This window comes from Sebastes umbrosus, chromosome 20 (assembly GCF_015220745.1).
Source record: "Sebastes umbrosus isolate fSebUmb1 chromosome 20, fSebUmb1.pri, whole genome shotgun sequence".
In the NCBI taxonomy this organism is placed as follows: domain Eukaryota; kingdom Metazoa; phylum Chordata; class Actinopteri; order Perciformes; family Sebastidae; genus Sebastes; species Sebastes umbrosus.
In genome coordinates, this window is record NC_051288.1 from 13884979 (window position 1) to 13905928 (window position 20950).

The 20950-nt window shown below is 39.9% G+C and overlaps 1 protein-coding gene across 1 annotated transcript in view; it reads left to right on the plus strand.

The window, feature by feature from the left end:
* The window catches only part of LOC119479474 (alpha-tectorin-like), a 38134-nt gene that overhangs the window by 7933 nt on the left and 9251 nt on the right, over positions 1 to 20950 (plus strand). The window contains exons 4-11 of the mRNA XM_037755099.1: positions 15613 to 15728; positions 16743 to 17021; positions 17121 to 17216; positions 17370 to 17535; positions 18293 to 18693; positions 18786 to 19362; positions 19451 to 20034; positions 20346 to 20898. Coding sequence (XP_037611027.1) covers positions 15613 to 15728; positions 16743 to 17021; positions 17121 to 17216; positions 17370 to 17535; positions 18293 to 18693; positions 18786 to 19362; positions 19451 to 20034; positions 20346 to 20898 — 2772 coding nt within the window. The remainder of the gene's footprint in view (positions 1 to 15612; positions 15729 to 16742; positions 17022 to 17120; positions 17217 to 17369; positions 17536 to 18292; positions 18694 to 18785; positions 19363 to 19450; positions 20035 to 20345; positions 20899 to 20950) is intronic.

Here is a 20950-nt window from a genome sequence, read left to right on the forward strand (position 1 = left end):
GTAATGTGAACCATCCACGACTCAAAAATGACAGACAAAACATGATTTCTCAGAAAAAAATGTTAAAATTATTTAAACTGGTGATTCAATATAAACCTATAGGATTGTGGGTTTATTACTATGAGCAACATTTTTAAAATTACATATACAGTAGTCATTTGATCCATTAGTAATCAAAAAATATTGATGAGTGCAGCTTTAACCATGAGACCATATCTTTTATTTCTATCTCTCTCTCATAGACTCGTCCATCAGTTGTAACAGTAGTTCAGGCACCATGTCCGTGTCGCGCTGCCAGCTGTTTGAAGCTGGCTTCCACCCCGGCGCCCTCCACCTCCAAGAACACTCCTGCAATGGGACTGTCGAGGACGGACGACTTGTGTTCCACTTTAACAATGACGACAAGCTATGTGGGACAACTCTCAGGGTACAGCCCATAGACTATAATGTTATCAACACAGACTGAAGAAGATTTAAGACATATTACAACAAATAATTTATACCATTTTGTCATTTCAATTTTAAGAGCAATGGAACCCATTTCACCTATGAGAACCTGATCCAGGGCGACGTGGACACTCATGGAGGTCTAATCAGCCGCCAGAAAAACATTCATCTGCGTTTCTGCTGTGAATACCCTCTTTGGCAGGCCCTGTCTATGGATGTGGGCATCAACCCCGTAGAGAGGTGACAATACTATCTAATCTGCATGTTTTATTGACTTAAGTCTGTTTGTCCTTTTTTATAGTGAACATCTGTCTAAAGCAGTGGTGGAATGTAACTAAGTACATTTACGCAAATACTATGTTTAAAGCGGCAGTGGGTAGAAATGGAGCAAGTATGATTAAAAAAAAAGTTGTTTTTATAAAACGATCACGTTATCCTGACAGTAGTGCATGAGACTGATGAAAAAAAATCATGTGCCTCTGTGTCCTCCGGTGCTCCTATGGCATTGGCCAAATTTCACAGAGGAAAACAACCAATCAGAGCCGAGCTGGAGCCTGCCGTCTCTGAGTAGATGTCAATCACTCGCAAACTCTGATCAAACGGTCAAACTAGGCAGCGCTGATCAAATATGAATCAATATTCTGTAACTGAAATGCCTATTTCTTGCCTCAAATGTTTTCAGAAACATCTTGTAGTGTACTGTTTAGCTGTTGAGAAAATACCAAGCATCGCCCACCAGCCAGAGAATAGCCAATAGGAACGCGCTCTCTCTGAAATGACCTGAGATTTGCCAAAATTGTACTTTTAGTACATTTTTCTGATTATACTTACATACTTTTACTTAAGTAACATGTACAATGCAGGACTTTTACTTGTAACAGAGTAATTTTACAGTGCTGTATTAGCACTTTTACTTGAGTAAAGGATTTGAATACTCTCTCCACCCCTGGTCCACAGTGATACGTCATGGCATATGTAATGATAGTAGGGTTTCAATATTTACGCATTCAATTACGGTATATTTAACAGTGCTACATCTGCACCTCTGACCTTTTTGAGTACTTATCTTCTGTGACAGTGGTGCTCTATGATGATGGTAATTACAAAGATTTGAAATAGGTGCCCTTGGTTGTCAGAAATTTTGTGTAACTGCCCACTACCCGCAATTTGCACCATCACTAATTAACTTACCATTTAAACCAACAATACAAAGAAAACTTAAAAGAAATCCAGCAAGACTTTGTTGCCAAATATCTGCCAGTGACTTGTTCCTTCTCAAGTGTAGTAACATTATGTGTTGTTGTTGTTTTCGTAGCATTGTGAGGAAGAAACTTCCATCAGGCCGAGGACGGTATCATGTGAGGATGATCCCCTACCAGGACTCTGGCTTCCGCTACCCGATGACCATTAACAGAAACATAGACATGGAAATCGACCAGAGGTTGTATGTGGAGTTACGTACAGAAGGAGTCGACGGAAGGCAGATATCTACCGTTGTGGAATCTTGTTGGGCCACGCCGATCAACGTCGCCAGCTACCCCGTCCGCTGGGATCTCATAAAAGAAATGTAAAGGAGCTATTGCAACTTTATCTTATCTTAGCACGCTGATCACTGGTTCTTAATTGCCAAAGTCTGAAAACGTTATAGTCCGTCTGGTCACATCGTCTCTACTACATTCTTCCAGGTGTCCTAATCCAGCAGATACTACAGTAGAGATAGTTCAGAATGGCGTCTCCACTGTGTCCCGATTCTCCTTCAGGATGTTCACCTTTACCAACTTTACATCCATCTACCTTCACTGCCACGTCAGTCTGTGTCTTAAGGCACACAACAACTGCACACCTGTAAGTACTACTGTGTTTGTGTGCGTTTAGATAGATTATCAACAGGTGCATCAACAGAAGCCTCTAATGTTGTTGTTTTCCTGCAGCACTGCTTCCCAGGTCACCACTACCGAGGTAGGAGGGACACATCCGACCCTGAATTTGAACAGATCTCACTAGGACCACTAATCCTGCCAGAACATCATTTAGGTAAAGATCTCTTATCTTCTCATACCTTTTGTACTTTTGATGACAGCAAGCTTGATGAATATACATTTTATGTAAATTTTGGTTCTTCTCTTGCAGTCAGAGTGGTGAGAGCTATGAGTGCTGCAGGCCAGGTGACCCCACTGCTGACCCCACTGGTGACCCTGCTAGTCGGTTTGCTGACAGCAATAACTCTGATCTACATCTAAGACAATCCATATTCTAAAATCACTCAAGCTTTTGGATTGAATTTCTGTTTGGGAGGCCTCATCATTGTTGTGTTGTGTGACTTGTGTTTGGTGGTTAGATTAAAGGATAAGTAATTATTAATTTATAACAGTAGGTGGCGGCAATGTGCAGCATACATAAGTTGGATGTTTGAGTGTATTAGGTCCCTGCCCTTAAGAACCAGAAGGGCCACATCTAGTTTTGTTCCTACCTTCATCCGTACACACAGACGCCAGCATTACTGCACTGTTACACCTACTGCCCCCGGCTCTTACTCCATGTTTTTATCATTAGCTTTTATACGTGACTTAGTTAGTATTTTTTGATATATATGTTTTATATGTTTTTAGATGTTGCATTTGTTCACTGCACAAATCACTGAAAATAAAGTAATGTGAATTGACTTAAGTCCTTAGTTTCTTTTGTGGTGGTTCTTATCATTAAGTCTCTATCATATCAGAATTAGGGCTGTCAATCTATTAAAATATTTAATCGCGATTAATCACATGATTATCCGCAGTTAATCGCGATTAATTATGGTTGGACATGGTTGGTACCAATGGATTCCTCAGGTTTTTGTAGTTTTGTACAGTATGATGCCAGGAGTTTTTTTTTACTGAAATACTCCTGCTTCATTGATTTTCATTGATTTTCCTACTATAAGCATTTTCATTTTTGGACGAAATTTGTGAACACTCTCCTTCTCTCTCTCTCTGCCTTTACTTTTGGTATTAAATAACAGTATTATTGTGGATTTCTTTCCCTTTTGGATCAGGTTCTCTGGGGCCAGATTTATAGTAAGGAGGGTATTATCAGATGAAAGTATCAGATGTCACTGATGATGCAGGGCTAAATCAGAAATAGTCTAGTCTTAGTGCTGTGAATTGCACATCTATTACTCATCTATTAATATATAAAATAGACATCTTTGTTGTGGGTACCCTGTATCGTCGTCCCGAGGGGAGTTTTTCAAATTCATAAACAGAGGATGTACAGGGTCCTGAACTATTAATGATGCTTTCCTCTTAGTTTGTGTATTATACAGCTCCACCAGCTGTCTCTGGGGGTTCCCTATAATCTTTATGGCTGTTTTAACTAGTTTTGTGAGCTTGCTTTTGCTTCTAGCCCCTGAATTTCCATACCAGCATGTTGTTGTTGATAGCGGATCCTAATCATCCTATATCCAAAGTTAGCTGAATAACATATTCTCCTTGTTCCCTGATTTTGAACCATCTCTGCACCATTCAGTTTGTTATTTTTTTATGGGCTAATATTGAGTATTGCTTACTAGTGAAATGTTTAAAACATAATGACTATCTTCTTTCAGGACATAAACGGTGTCTCAAAGAACAAGACAATGCTTGGCTTTTGACAACCCTGTAAAGCTTTATTTTATCTACTCCAGTTGATTTTCTCCTTTTCTTCCTGCATGATAAAGAACTTTTTGTAGATGGGTATCCAGGCTAACTCATGTCAATCTTAACTGCCCCATAAGAGCAAATTTGGTTTGCTTCCATAATTTAGTACCGTCACTCACAACCACATCAAACCCCTTACAAAAGACTACTTCAGTAGCTGATCGTAAAAAGTAAAACTATAACAAAGATTATGATGGCTTTGTCAGTTTGATTCTCTGTCTTGGCCTGCCTCTGTCAGTTCCCCTTATTGCCTGGCCCCTCCCCTCTCATTAGGAGATTGGCCTCACCTGCTGGGAGCAGATAAAAGCAGGGTAATTCCAAGATGGCCTCTCTCTCCCCCTCATGGAAGGCTGGTGCCTTGCAGGCTCCCAGCTTGGTTTGGTTTGGTTATCTGTAGTTATCGTTCATGTTACAGGGATTTTAGGTTAGCCTTATAGTTTCACAGCACCCATCAGCCACGACTCACTACTGACTACTGATTTTACACCCTTATTGACCTTATTTTGATTCAGTTGAATTTTCCTTACACAATGTACCTGCTTACTTAACTGTTACTGTGTGGACTTCCCTTCTTTATGCTCTTGAACAAGCTGGGCATAACAAGTGGGGGCTCGTCCAATTGTGAACCTGAAATGTTAAAAGTTTAGGTGAATTTGTGTAGTAAAAGTGTGTTGGGAGGCCCACAGTGACAGTTTAGTTCTATATTGTGTTAAGGTTCAGATAAGTGGTGTATCCAGTAATAACGGTGAGTGTGGGTTATGCAGTATATGCTGTGGGGATGGTAGTAGTGGGTTAGCTGCACTGTTTGCTTTCCGGCTGGAGCTTTCATTTGGTCCCCCAGATAGGATGTAGCATCAATTATCTCACAAGGAGGAATTGCTGGTTTGTTGTTTTCAGGGCTGTTTGTTATTTTTGTTTGTTGTCCGTGTGGTTAGAGCCACGTGGCTCGGTAGCACCCCGAAGTATTGGCTGGGACAGGTTGTCTTCCCCAATACAGACGGTTTGTAGGGGCATAAATACCCACCGCCAGTACACACATGAAGACTCGGATGCAGTTAGATAGTTTGGCGAGGCAGTCAGGAGGGGGTGCTCCATAATAACTCACTCAATATCCCTGTGGTTTTGTATGCTTTAACTCAGACTGCCTTAATTTGTTCTTTGTGGATATACTTAAAGTATTTATCTCCAATCGTGTAGTCAGTTTGACAGCGTCGAAAAAGGATACTGAGCACAGTAATGCATTAGTTTCAGAGTTTCTAAAAAGGCCCAATGGTATTACTTTAATTCCGTTTACAAGAGCAGGCTTGATTTGTTTTGGCAGCACATTTGGGTTGGTCACAAGCTGAAAATGTACCAAAAAAGGCTGAGCTAAGGGGCATTGTTGAAGGACTAGCAGTATCTGCCAAGCTTTTCGGGGTAGTTCAGGGTCCAATTGACTCCACCAGTTTCAGAGCTTTTTGGTGGGATGTTGTCATTTGAGCAGTATATGCAAATAGAAAAGGAAAAAGCAAAAATAGAAAAGGAAAGACTACAGTTTGAGTTGGAGCATGAGAGAATGAGGGCTGAGGTATCACTGGAAAGGGAGAGATTAAAAGTAGACAGATGAAACTGGAGTTGATAAAGGAGGGAAAAGCACGGGAGTCATTGTTGGCGGACATTGCACCTGTAACAGTGTCCGAGAAAAAAAACGAAAAGCAGAACCATATGACTGAGTCACAAGACAATAACCTCAGGAAGCTCAAGTATGCAAACACACAATGGCTTAATTATCATCTCCGCCAGGAGATAATGAGATCGGCCGTCACTGTGGCTCACACTTTCTCAAAACAACTTTTATTTCCTGTTTGATACTGCCATTGATTGATTGCTGACTCCTCACTCACTACTCGCCACACGCGATCACACAGCTGAGTGCACTGTTCACACCGAAGTATTCTCAAGCGACAGCCGGGCCGGTCTCAAGGCACCCCGCCAGCAGCTCCATCACATCTGAAAACGTCACAGCAAATTTCCAAACAGACGTTATTTGGATAAACTGACCACATATTTGGAATCTAAACGGTTACTTTCTCGCATGAAAACATATTAAAACTTAATAAAGTGACATATTAACAGCTTTTATCCTGTCTCACAAGGCTGGCAACCAGGCCGGTTTCAAGGCTCCCTGCCAGTGACAGATTAACAGCTTAAACCATTTGCTCAGTAGACTTGAAGCCTAAATAAACGCATTAAGTTGCGGTTTCACCCATAAGACGGAGCTGAAACGCACACCTTCTGTTGATTTGTGCATATCAGAATCTCTAATGGATGGGTTCACTGTTGCAAGCGAGGATTTCATTAAAAAGAATTTCCTGCTGAAAATTTTTACTGGAAAATTCTGGATCAACTACCCACACTGGTTTTACCTGCTTCTACAGTACAGTCATTAAATGTAAAAAAAACAAACCACCCTGCCTTGAATCTGGGCGCACAGCCCCACATCTCATGTTTCAGCAAAAACTCTCTACACTTCCTGGTCACGTGACTGCCGTTCTCCGCACTTCGATTCAGAAGAGAAAATGACAGAAAGAAACTTGAAGAAACTAAATCAGGTCGTTTTTTTAATTTGTTTTTTTCGTTTTTCGTTTGGAAACAAAAAACAAACAGAGCACCACGTGATTCCGTTTTTCGTTTGTGGTTTAAAACGAAAAAACGAAAAACCCACGTGACTTCCGTTCTTCAATTCAAAACGAATAATGAAAAAAGGAATTCGCAAAAACAAACAAACGGCCCGGTTTGGGTTCGTTTTTCATTTTTTGATTCAGAAACGAAAAACGAGAAAACGGCCGTTTTCTCGTTTTTGGTTTAAAACGAAAAAATAAAAAAACGTTGTTTCCTTTCTGAATTCAAAAGGAAAAACGGATTATCCGATGATACCCAGATCTTTATCATCATCAAATCATTATTATACCCCCGCGACAATGTATACCCCCGTCCATCCTTCTGTTCGTTTGTCACATTTTCGTTTCCGGAGCAGAACTCGGAAACTATTTAACTTATGAACTTCAAATTTGGTATGATGGTTCGGTTCACAGTATGGTCTAGTTGTGCCTTTTGGGGGTTAGAAGTCCAGGGTGCTCACAATTTTTGATAATAACAAGCTAGATTGTGCTCAATAGACTAATTCCATTAGTTCCAAAAGGGCAAAACCTTTGGCCCTACTTTAGTAGGGGTCAAGCACTGAGTGCATGCTCACTTTTGCCTTGTTGGTGTTTGTTTCAATTTAATATGCTAATTGTATCTGTTTGTAGTCAATAACCTCCCACATAGAGTAAACAAAGACAACAAGAGAGAGAAGTCTTGCATATTTTCATTATACCGCACCACTCCTTCATCTGGCACACCATTTCAAACCACTGTCACGCTGTTCAAGCCTGGCATTTATGTATCTCATCATTTTACGTCATATGGTTCTTTGCAAGACAATGACTTTCCAGTAAGCCACTTTCCTTCTGTACTTTTGGTACTCATGTACTGATACATGCCTAGCAATAATCTTTGTTTGGGTGCGGCTGTAATTAAACTATGCCCATTTCAGTATTCATACAGTACATGTTATTCTTATGGTTTAAGACAGTCCAAAAAATATTAGTAAACATGAACAACTCTCTCCCAAATCAAAAAAACTAGAGTGCAAAAGAATTGATACTGTAAATATTTTAGCGGCATATACTATATGTATACACATTTCTTTAAATGTACTGTCTCTTTTAAATTACATTATTCTATGAAGAACATTTTAATTATTTCAACTTTTCTTACAATATATCATATAAATTTGTATTTAAGTCTTTAAATGTATCATTGTTAAGAGATGCACTTTTGATTTTGGATCGAGTTTTAATGCACTGCATGTAATTCACATTTTAAATGGACTCACTTTATTAACCGTGCTATATAAATAAGCTTGTTTTACTTTGCCTAGTCATGGAAGTTAACTAAATAAATTTTCATATAATATATACTGGTGGATAAATCACCTGATTAATTCTAGTAATAACTTTGCTTGATCATTTGATACCTTTTTAAAAATAACTTAAAAGAAGATACAAACAGTTCCTCTTCTCGAACAATTCTTCACTTTTCAATGGAAACAAAACCGAAACAAAACAACAAGGCCTCGGAACAGAAAGTGTTCACACCTATAACTCAGTCAGCAACTTCCAAAACACTTAAAATTTCCAAAGTTCCCGCATAGTTGATGTATGGTTAGGTTTAGATACTTAAAACTTTATAGTTAAGGTTAGAGAAATATCGCTGCATTTGACTGAAAATGTTAACTACTGAATAAATACACCCCATGAAAACTGTTGATTTTCTGATAATTTTATCCAGATTAAAGGGACTGTTTGTAACTTCTTACACTCTTATAAATCATTGCGGGTCAGTGTTTCCTATGCGCGCTCACGTGTGACTACATTGTTCCAACACAAACTACACAGAATCACCAAAACCACAAAGTTATATCTAGTGACGCCCGTCTTGCAAAACAGTGTCAACTCTTCCTGCTCCAACTCCCCGACCGTGGTCAGAAGACACACAGGGGAGACCGTAGCTTTGGTCTCCAGGGTCGGAGTCGACGCTGTACTCTGCTCTTCTGCCTGCCTGCCTTCACTCACACACCGCGCTCATTCTCACTTCCTCCACCTCCCACGTGCATGCGCACACACTACACACTGCAGAAGAGTAACGTTATCGTCTCCGACCAGGGCTGCGGTGTCTCCCCAGTTCCTTCTGACCACGGTCGGGAGGCTGAAGAAGGGCACAGTATCAGCATCAATTCGTCTGGTCAGCTAACATTACTGCCAAGCAGGCGAAATATAGAGTGATATTGTGGTTTTAGCTGACTTGTGTCGCATCACTATGTTGATCAATGCCCGTTCATGTCTATGTAGCACAAGCGTGAGCAACAGGACGCTGACTTTCGTTAACCTAATGGCCACAGGTGTCGTAGTTAACAAGCAATTTCTGATTCTTACATAGAGTCCCTTTTAATAGGGTCATTGTATCTGAAAATTTTGATTTTTAAATTAATTTGTCAATGTTGGGAGCACTGTTACGACTGTAACAAAGGAGGGAAATGCACATCAAACTTAGCAATAACAAATTGATTTATCAAAGTAAGTTACAAATGAAAATTACAATGAGGTTTGTCAGTGTAAAACAAAAGAACGCAACATTGCACACGCACACGCACACGCACACGCACACACCATGTGAGTCAGGGTCCTGGGCCCCAAACTACCTCAATATCTATACATGTAGATACATCTGTGTACAGATAAACATATATCTATACATCTTTATCCTGTATATCTACAGCTGTACCTATGTCTATATAAATAGATATAAACAAAGCAATCAAAATATATAATATAGTATATAATGCATACAATAAAGAAAACCCCTAACCTCTCCCGTGCTCTCTGAGACAAGGGGACCTGCCAGTAGTCCTTCATTAGATCAAACTTTCTGACCCCACTCAGTCAATACAGTCTTCCCTATGTGGAAGTGGAAATGAGTCGGAATTTTGACATTGTTGACATAACGGAAGTCTGAACAAAACCTGGGAGTGTTATCGGATTGGGCGCAAGCAAGCAAGCTGACGCCCAGCAAGAAGAGGATCTGCAATACCATTACTAAGCATATACATCCAGATACTTAATTTTCTCTGGATGAACATGATAAAACCTCTGCTTAATGGGTTTACAATCTCCAACATCTACATCGTGCTCCAACAAATGTGTGCGAGTAGGCGTATCACCAAACCGACATGGATGACGCCCAGCAAGAAGAGGATGGCTCTGCAATACCATTACCAAGCATATACATCCAAATACTTAATTTTCTCTGGATGAACATGATAAAACCTCTGCTTAATGGGTTGTTTACAATCTCCAACATCTACATCGTGCTCCAATAAATGTGTGCGAATAGGCGTATCACCAAACCAACATGGATGTCGCTTAATCAAGTCTACTAGCTGGCTGCGCTTGAAACCCTCCAAATGGCTCGACAAGCCCTCCAGATCCTGCAGAGATTCCAAATTTTTAAGACGACCATAAAGTACTGCTTCATCTGGGCCTGACACAAGGAGGAGCCTGAGGAGATTATGTGTTCGGCCATGTGTAAGTGTGTATGTGCATCTGTCTGTCCACAGCTAATCTCGCATACTACTGGGCTCACAGGTGTAATATATTTTGTGCTCATTTATGACTGTATGCTCAAGTTTGCGGTGATTCACACTTTTTGAAAAACATTATTTTTAAAAATTTTTTTTTATTCATTTATACTATCATTGACTGCTGATTTCTCACTGCTTTTAACTGGCCGGTAGAGGCTGTAAGTCATCGACTGCTTCAGTGTGGAATCTTGTTTCCGCTAGGGATTAGGAATTGTTCCTCTCTTGATTTAGTCCCATTTCTATGGCAGTAGAAGTTAGTTCATGCTTTTTTACAATGGTGACCAATGACACTTAAAGCCCCCCTCCAGCCAGTTTTACTTCCTGTTTTTTGGTTAACGTTCTTTCTCAAACAGAGAATGGGATAGTGGTTAATAGTCAGACGTAATTCATTACCATGGCAACCAGATTGCATCGTCTTTCAACCCATTTAGATGAATTTACTGTTTCTCAGACCACAAATGAGACAAGCACAACACACCAACCTTCTCTCACTTGTTCTCTTCTTCACTGTCTCCTCCTGGCAAGGCGGCAGTTTTGGGACGTTTTGGAGGTGCACCGTCCACCAGCACCGGCCGCTCTTGCCCCAGCTCCTAGCACCGAAACCTCACCGGGCTGCACCGTGATTAGTTTATTCTCTAACGGGACTTTTATCTTGTTTTCTTTTGGGCTGAAAGTTGTGCGCTCCCCGTCGTTCGGACCTGAAACAAATTTGGCAAACATTGTGGCTAATCAACTTAGTCAGGAAATGACTCAAATAAATATGAAATATAGAAATGCCAAAATACACTAGAGGGGGGCTTCAAATAGCTTCCTTACTCAAAGTACTAAAGCTTTTGGTAAAATATGACATCACGTTGTGATAATCTGCGTTGTTCTTGATGCAAAATGGAATGTTTGGTTCGCTTGTTATGAGGAAGCAATAAGATTTTTTCCATCCGATACTCCTGTAACTGGTTAAACAACAGATTTATTGGGACTGTGCCAGCAGGTGCACCGTCCACCGGCACCGGCCGCTCTTGCCCCAGCTCCCAGCACCGAAACCTCACCGGGCTGCACCGTGATTAGTTTATTCTCTAACGGGACTTTTATCTTGTTTTCTTTTGGGCTGAAAGTTGTGCGCTCCCCGTCGTTCGGACCTGAAACAAATTTGGCAAACATTGTGGCTAATCAAGTTAGTCAGGAAATGACTCAAATAAATATGAAATATAGAAATGCCAAAATACACTAGAGGGGGGCTTCAAATAGCTTCCTTACTCAAAGTACTAAAGCTTTTGGTAAAATATGAGATCACATTGTGATAATCTGCGTTGTTCTTGATGCAAAATGGAATGTTTGGTTCGCTTGTTATGAGGAAGCAATAAGATTTTTTCCATCCGATACTCATGTAACTGATTGAACAACAGATTTATTGGGACTGTGCCAGCAGGTGCACCGTCCACCAGCACCGGCCGCTCTTGCCCCAGCTCCCAGCACCGAAACCTCACCGGGCTGCACCGTGATTAGTTTATTCTCTAATGGGACTTTTATCTTGTTTTCTTTTGGGCTGAAAGTTGTGCGCTGCCCGTCGTTCGGACCTGAAACAAATTTGGCAAACATTGTGGCTAATCAACTTAGTCAGGAAATGACTCAAATAAATATGAAATATAGAAATGCCAAAATACACTAGAGGGGGGCTTCAAATAGCTTCCTTACTCAAAGTACTAAAGCTTTTGGTAAAATATGAGATCACATTGTGATAATCTGCGTTATTCTTGATGCAAAATGGAATGTTTGGTTCACTTGTTATGAGGAAGCAATAAGATTGTTTCCATCCGATACTCCTGTAACTGGTTGAACAACAGATTTATTGGGACTGTGCCAGCAGGTGCACCGTCCACCGGCACCGGCCGCTCTTGCCCCAGCTCCCAGCACCGAAACCTCACCGGGCTGCACCGTGATTAGTTTATTCTCTAACGGGACTTTTATCTTGTTTTCTTTTGGGCTGAAAGTTGTGCGCTCCCCGTCGTTCGGACCTGAAACAAATTTGGCAAACATTGTGGCTAATCAACTTAGTCAGGAAATGACTCAAATAAATATGAAATATAGAAATGCCAAAATACACTAGAGGGGGGCTTCAAATAGCTTCCTTACTCAAAGTACTAACGCTTTTGGTAAAATATGAGATCACATTGTGATAATCTGCGTTGTTCTTGATGCAAAATGGAATGTTTGGTTCGCTTGTTATGAGGAATCATTAAGATTGTTTCCATCCGATACTCCTGTAACTGATTGAACAACAGATTTATTGGGACTGTGCCAGCAGGTGCACCGTCCACCGGCACCGGCCGCTCTTGCCCCAGTTCCCAGCACCGAAACCTCACCGGGCTGCACCGTGATTAGTTTATTCTCTAACAGGACTTTTATCTTGTTTTCTTTTGGGCTGAAAGTTGTGCGCTGCCCGTCGTTCGGACCTGAAACAAATTTGGCAAACATTGTGGCTAATCAACTTAGTCAGGAAATGACTCAAATAAATATGAAATATAGAAATGCCAAAATACACTAGAGGGGGGCTTCAAATAGCTTCCTTACTCAAAGTACTAAAGCTTTTGGTAAAATATGAGATCACATTGTGATAATCTGCGTTATTCTTGATGCAAAATGGAATGTTTGGTTCACTTGTTATGAGGAAGCAATAAGATTGTTTCCATCCGATACTCCTGTAACTGGTTGAACAACAGATTTATTGGGACTGTGCCAGCAGGTGCACCGTCCACCGGCACCGGCCGCTCTTGCCCCAGCTCCCAGCACCGAAACCTCACCGGGCTGCACCGTGATTAGTTTATTCTCTAACGGGACTTTTATCTTGTTTTCTTTTGGGCTGAAAGTTGTGCGCTCCCCGTCGTTCGGACCTGAAACAAATTTGGCAAACATTGTGGCTAATCAACTTAGTCAGGAAATGACTCAAATAAATATGAAATATAGAAATGCCAAAATACACTAGAGGGGGGCTTCAAATAGCTTCCTTACTCAAAGTACTAACGCTTTTGGTAAAATATGAGATCACATTGTGATAATCTGCGTTGTTCTTGATGCAAAATGGAATGTTTGGTTCGCTTGTTATGAGGAAGCAATAAGATTTTTTCCATCCGATACTCATGTAACTGATTGAACAACAGATTTATTGGGACTGTGCCAGCAGGTGCACCGTCCACCAGCACCGGCCGCTCTTGCCCCAGCTCCCAGCACCGAAACCTCACCGGGCTGCACCGTGATTAGTTTATTCTCTAACGGGACTTTTATCTTGTTTTCTTTTGGGCTGAAAGTTGTGCGCTGCCCGTCGTTCGGACCTGAAACAAATTTGGCAAACATTGTGGCTAATCAACTTAGTCAGGAAATGACTCAAATAAATATGAAATATAGAAATGTCAAAATACACTAGAGGGGGGCTTCAAATAGCTTCCTTACTCAAAGTACTAAAGCTTTTGGTAAAATATGAGATCACATTGTGATAATCTGCGTTGTTCTTGATGCAAAATGGAATGTTTGGTTCGCTTGTTATGAGGAAGCAATAAGATTTTTTCCATCCGATACTCCTGTAACTGATTGAACAACAGATTTATTGGGACTGTGCCAGCTTTTTACAGTATAAAGCCTTGTTGCAGTGCTGCAGTCTCCAATGGGCAACTCAACAACCAAAGAAGCATATAAACAGGTAATTTATTTCCAACTGAATTACAGTAAGAACTTAATTGAGAATTTTAACTATATTGGAGTTAAACAAACAATTTCCACACTGCACTGACAAAATGCATTTACTTTAAGAAAGCAATGTTTCATTTTCACAGACATTTTCATTTGACACTGTCAATATTCTATTTTTATTAGCATTATTTCCTCAGACACATAGGTGATGTTTTCCGTCTTGTTTAGCAATTAGCAGGATGTAAATCATATGTTATATGATAACATATTTGACAAATCATAGAAAATTAGGCTGATCCAAACAAGTGATTTCCTTTAGGTGCAGCTCCAGATTTTTTTTGCTCTTTTAAAATTTGTGTAATTTTCTAAGAAACTATTGCACTTACAATACATGAATACAAAAACGTTGCAGATGTATAATGTGTATAATGGACATTTGTATATCTAGATCAATACAAATTTAAATCTCTAAACATCTCTTTTTGCTATTAAAACCATAAAAACAGATTTACAGGACTATGCATCCTTGGTGGGGTATGCAGTCTCTGCAGTCTTTTTTTTTTTTTCTCTTTCTTTTATTCCTTTGAAATTTAATTAATTCTATTTGGTCAGCAGGTTTGAATATTTGGCTTTGGAGAATGGCGAGTCAAATAATGTTGCCTGTGCTGCTTTTGGGAATGATAAGTAAGTATCTAATTAAATCAAATTAAGTTGAAGTACAGTACAGAAAATCTCTAAATCATTTGCTTTGTTTTACTATACTAAACACGTAATATAATACAAGTTACATAATACCAGGCTGAAAATTGAATTAAATTGAATTAAATATTCAATTAAATTAACTTATACTTCTGTAGCTAAATGTATGTAAATTCACTAACTGACATTTGTTTATTGATGTTAGCAGACTCTGATTTTTATCCAATTATATTTATGTGTTTGTTTTCATAGGTACGGTATTTCCTCAGACTACAAGTAAGTTGAAGTTTAAATAATCTTTTAGTCATTTGTTCATACTTTTAACAGATCAGTCATACAATCAGTAGCTCAAAGCAGTTTTAACTTCAAGGTTATATGTATTTCCCCTGGATTACAGCTAATACCACTGCTGTATGATTGTTTGTTAGCAGGAATAAGTAGCTTTGAACAGAACGTGTTAGCTGCAGCTTACGTCAAGCTAAATTTCAAGTTATTTTTTCCTTTTAAGGTTTTGAAGTTTATAGAGACTATAGAATGATAGCACACAGTATAAAGTATTAAACATGAATTTCTTACTCTACTTTTATAATAGTACACAATTTACATCCCATGCAAGTGTTTAGTGTTACAGTGCGTTCATATAGCACAGCAAAAGCAAAGGGTGTGGACTGAAGGTTGGGGAGGTACCACACTTTGACACCAGAGGCAAAGGTTTGCTTTGCTTTGTTATACTTAACAAGTTACATAATACCAGGCTGAAAAATAGTTAAAATTAAAAAAAAAAAAAAAACACAGTTTAACCTTTGCCAATATGGCATTTGCCAATAACACCAATATGAGCATTTTATATTTTTTTAAAAATGTGGTGTCTTTTGTTCTTTCTAGTACCCCTCTACCCCATTGAAGGAACCAGAAGCTCTGTCTCAGATGATGGAAGTTCTCCTCGAATTCCCCTGCAACAACCTTTTGTGTATTTCGGACGGACGTATAATCAGATTTATGTATGTAACAATATTATTAGCATTTACTAAATCCATAAATTATTATTAATTAATAAATAAGAGAAGTACATTCTGAAATATTTTATGAAATTAATAATTTTTTTTTACTTCTACCTAAACAGTAACACTTTATAATAACTATCATTTATAAATGGTAAATTGATAGTTAATTAAAATTTAGTTAATAGTTACTTTACTGTTAACGAACCATGAAATGATAATTAATGTTTACTAATTATTAGAAATGCTATAATTTACGTTAGTTTAAAAGTTTTTTTTGCACACATTATAAACTTTTATATAATATATTAAGTATTTGTTAATGATTATGAAATGATTTGTGAACATTTCAGAAATTGTTTATAAACATCTACAAACATTACATAGATAGATAAATCAGATATTTGTAACACTTTTTTAATGGTTTATAATTGATTTGTAAACCATTTATAAACATGATTTGGATGGCTTTTATAAAGTTGCAACTAATTCTAATATCTTGTTAAATGGTTACTAAATGCTTTGTAAAGCATCTAAAACCATTATCTAAATAGATAGTATTAAAAGTATTAACTATCTATGTAATGTTTATGGATGTTTTACAACGATTTCTTAAAAGTTTAGAAATAATTTGGTAATCATTAACAAAATACTTAATATAGTATATCAAATGTTATAAAGTGTACAACAATAAACTGTTAATAAATACTTTAATAATGCAATCCAAATATAATTGTTATTGTCTCCTATCAGCTATGATACAATATATAATTTATAAATGAATTATTTCATATTACACAAACTAATGATAAAATAACATAAATTATAGCATAACTAATAATTGGTAAACATTATTAATTATCATTTCATTGTTTGTTAACAGTAAAATAACTATTACAAAGTTTAATTAACTATCAATTTACCATTTATAAGTGATTTCTAAGTTTATTATAACGTGTTACCATACGTACTAATTCTTTGTCAGTAAGAACTGGTTTACTTTTTGTTTTCCAGGTGAACCACAATGGACACCTGACCTTTAACAGTCCTTGGAGTAGTTACACAGCTCAAAGGATTCCAGTGCATGGATCCAGAGACCTCATTGCTCCATTCTGGACAGATTTAGACAACAGAGAAAATGGTCAGATCATCTACAACCAATACACCAGTGGTAGTATCCTCGGACGAGCTACAGAAGACATTAATCGTTACTTCCCACAGTTGAACTTCAGGGCCAACTGGGTCTTTGTTGCAACATGGTATCAGTTGGCTTACTATCCAACCACTGGAACAGTAAGTCATCTTGTTCTAAATGAGGAAACACATATGATGTGTATTTTACCTATTACTTCCTATATTTACTATAATAACCACATGTACATTTTTTTTCAGCAAACAACGGCCCAAGCAGTCTTGATCTCTGGTGGCCAGTACTCGTTTGTGCTGATGAATTATGGGATAATAGCCTTTACAACTCGCAATGTACAGGTCAGATCCACTACAATTATGATGTGTGTTTTTAGTTGCTATGACTAAAACCAAAGTTGATAATGTCTTCTTGTATATTTTAATAGCCTACATACTAGCCATACTCACTAATTCTAATTACATTCATTTTATTTTTATCACTTGTATTTGCAGGCTGGCTACGATACAATAAACTCTGTTCACCATTTCACCATCCCTGGATCATTCTCTAACACTGCATCAGGCAGTAACTCAAATTTCCGCCTAAGAAGCAATGTCAATATACCCGGTCGCTGGGCTTTCCGGATAGACCTTGGATCAAGAGGCTGCACTTTCAATGGTAAGATCAGATACATAGGGTGATCACTATTGTGACCTGACCTGTCCCAACTGAACCCGTCTGGTACTGCCAAATTTGAGAGCCACAGCCAAAACCATTGGCCATATTTTTGTATGTTATCGGCAAGCTTTGGACCGACAGAAAGGCTTTCTCATAAATAATAAATAACTAATCTGGCAACAGCAATAATAGATTAGTTACAGAATATGGCACGGCAGCCCACTGGCACAAGACATACTGTATGTAACTTATACTAGTTGATAAAACATGGGTTAAGTGTTTAGTGATAGTGCAACTACTGGTCCTATAACATCAGCTAGGTAAACGTGGATGGTTACCTCAGAACGCCTGAACAATCCAAGTATAACAGAACTTACTGTACAGGCATAATGGCAATGCTCTTTATCTATTAGGTTTTAGCACCATCCTCTGGTCAAACGTAAACCCTACTACACTGAGGTTCCTTTCGCTGCTGCTGCTGCTGCTTGGTACAAGGCTGATTACACTGTGGGCAGGTTTAGCTTGCAAAGTGTACGTCTCTGCCATCCTGCATGGTCAACACGTTCTCATCCCACCTCGTCACATACCGTCCCTTTGTCACGCCCCTTGGCATCACTTTATTTTTGGCATCAAAGCCACTATAGTTACCCTTGGCGTCACTTTAGTAGGTGCATGAAATTAAATGGTTTAAATGTAATGGGATCAGCACATTAAAGTCTATACATTTAAGTGACCTTTTCCTTTCATTCTTTTCCAGGTGTATCCGTGCAGCAAGGTGACTCATTCTGGAGCGACAGTACCTGTGCACAGAAGTGCACTTGCGCCTCAACAGGCCTGCAGTGTCACAGCCAACCCTGCTCCTTTTCCCAAATCTGCCGACCTACTGCCTTTCAGTTCTCCTGCCAGACGGTGCAGAGAGACACCTGCACCATAAGTGGTGATCCACATTACTATACCTTCGATAACACAGTGTTTCACTTCCAGGGCACCTGCACTTATGTTCTTTCTGAGCAATGTGGTCGCGGGCTGCCCTACTATAGAGTAGAGGGCACGAATGAGCACAGGGGCACCACTCATGTTTCCTGGACACGACTGGTCAAAGTGTACGTCTATAATGAAACCATCGAGCTTGTCAAGGGACGTCGTGGTGTGGCTAAGGTTGGTGATTTTGACTAGTTGAACTTTGACTCTTTCAAATGATTCCAACTTTGTTTTTGCTACTCTTGACACATTTGCTGGTGTGCTTACAGGTTAATGGAAACTTTGCAGCCGCTCCGATTTCTCTTAACAATGGCACGGTCCAGGTTTATGAGTCAGGTTTTTCTGTGATCGTCAGTACTGACTTTGGCTTGGAGGTGTCTTATGACACAAATCATTATGTTAGGATCAGTGTGCCCTATTCTTACCAGAATGCAACATGTGGCCTGTGTGGAAACTTCAACGATGATCCCAGGGATGACTTTCGAACCCGCCAAGGCGAGCTTGTGAGCTCTGATGTGGTTTTTGCCAACAGTTGGCAGGCATCAGGGGACGATGAGCCTGGTTGTGAGACGCGGTGTGGAGGTCTGGATTGTGCTGCCTGCACTGAGGATCAGACAGCTTTGTACAGCAATACTGCCCATTGTGGTATCCTCCAGAGCAGTTCTGGACCTTTTCCTGGTTGTCATCAACAACTTCCCCCACAGACCTTTGTGGAGAGTTGTGTGTTTGATCTGTGTGTTGGAGGAGGGTACCAACCCATTCTTTGCCAAGCCCTAAATGCATATGCAAGTCAGTGTCAACAGAATGGTATACAGCTGCCAAGCTGGAGGAGACAAGGCTTCTGTGGTATGTGTGTCCGTCAATCAATATGATTTCAAAGAATCCTTTGGGTAAAATGTCCATGATAATATCAGTGTTGTTTTCTTGTGTCTAGAAATCCCTTGCCCAGCCAACAGTCACTTTGAGTCCCAAGGCACAGGATGTCCGGCTACCTGTGTCAATCCCAATTCTACCCACAATTGCCCTCTCCCTGCCCAGGAGAGCTGCATCTGCAATTCAGGCTACATCCTCAGTGCTGGAGTCTGCGTCCCTCATGCTGAGTGTGGCTGCAGCTTTGAGGGTCGCTACTACCGCTCTGGAGAAACTGTAATACTAGACGAGGACTGTGGGAGACGTTGTAGCTGCAGTTATGGTTCCATGACTTGCCGCTCCCATGGCTGTGGTCCACATGAATCATGCAGTGTGGAGGAGGGAGAAAGAGGATGCAGACCTAATGGTTATGCAACATGCTGGATAAGGGGCCCAGGGTCATATCACATGTTTGATGGACTGACTTACCAGTATCCTGGGGCGTGTCAATTGACTCTTGCCAAAGTAATGGGCTTATCTAATCATCCCCACTTTGCAGTGAAAGCAGAAAAAGTACCCACAGGCCAACAGGGTTTTGCCCAGTTCCTAAAGTTTGAGGCAGAGGGAACACATGTGGCCATTGAGATGGCAAGTAGCAGCAGAGTACAGGTAAGTGATTGGAACTTTTTTGAAAAGACAGATTCTTAATGTGATATATCCACTATTTTAACAGTGAGGCATCTGAACACTAATGAAGATGGGGGAACGGAGTTATGGCTTTTGGAAAACTGTAAATTTTGTTTGCAAAACGCATGAAAATACTGTATAAATTAATGGTCGTAATTTTGTTTTATAGGCAAGTGATTATGGTATAAGCGGGATAATGCCCTTCGGGGTGTCCGGTTGCCTCCGCAAAGTGGGGCATTATCCCTTACTTAAATCTTGTTAATTACAACGTATGACTCTAAATGGTCCTTTAGGTTGACGGTAAGCGGATCAGACTACCATTCAGCTCCGCGTCCAGTCGAATCCAGATCTACCACAGCAGCATTCACAGTATCATCCTTCGCACCTCCTTTGGTGTAACTGTGCAGACAGTCTGGCCTCACTTTGTGCGTGTCACTGCACCTGGTATCTACAACGGTTCATTGGGTGGACTCTGTGGCAATTACAATGGTCACCCACATGACGACTTCCGCACACCCAATGGCGTCCTGGTCAACAGCTCTCTTGACTTTGGGGACAGTTGGCGAGATGGCTCTCTCGCTGCACACTGCGTGGAAAGTGTAAATAATAACTCTACAACAAATTACAATTCTAGTGAGTACTGTGGCATTCTTGGCTCACCATATGGGCCGTTTGCCCAGTGTTTGGCCATGGTGAACCCACAGCAGCATGTGGATGTATGTGTGGAGATCCTTAAAGCCTCTAGAGATCCAGCATCAGCGCTATGTGAGGTCCTACGAGATTATGCACTAATGTGTCAACAGAAGGGTGTTGCCTTAGGACACTGGAGGAATGCAACTGGCTGTGGTAAGCACTTTCCCCCCTTTTGATGTAGATGGTTTTGATATAATATCAATTA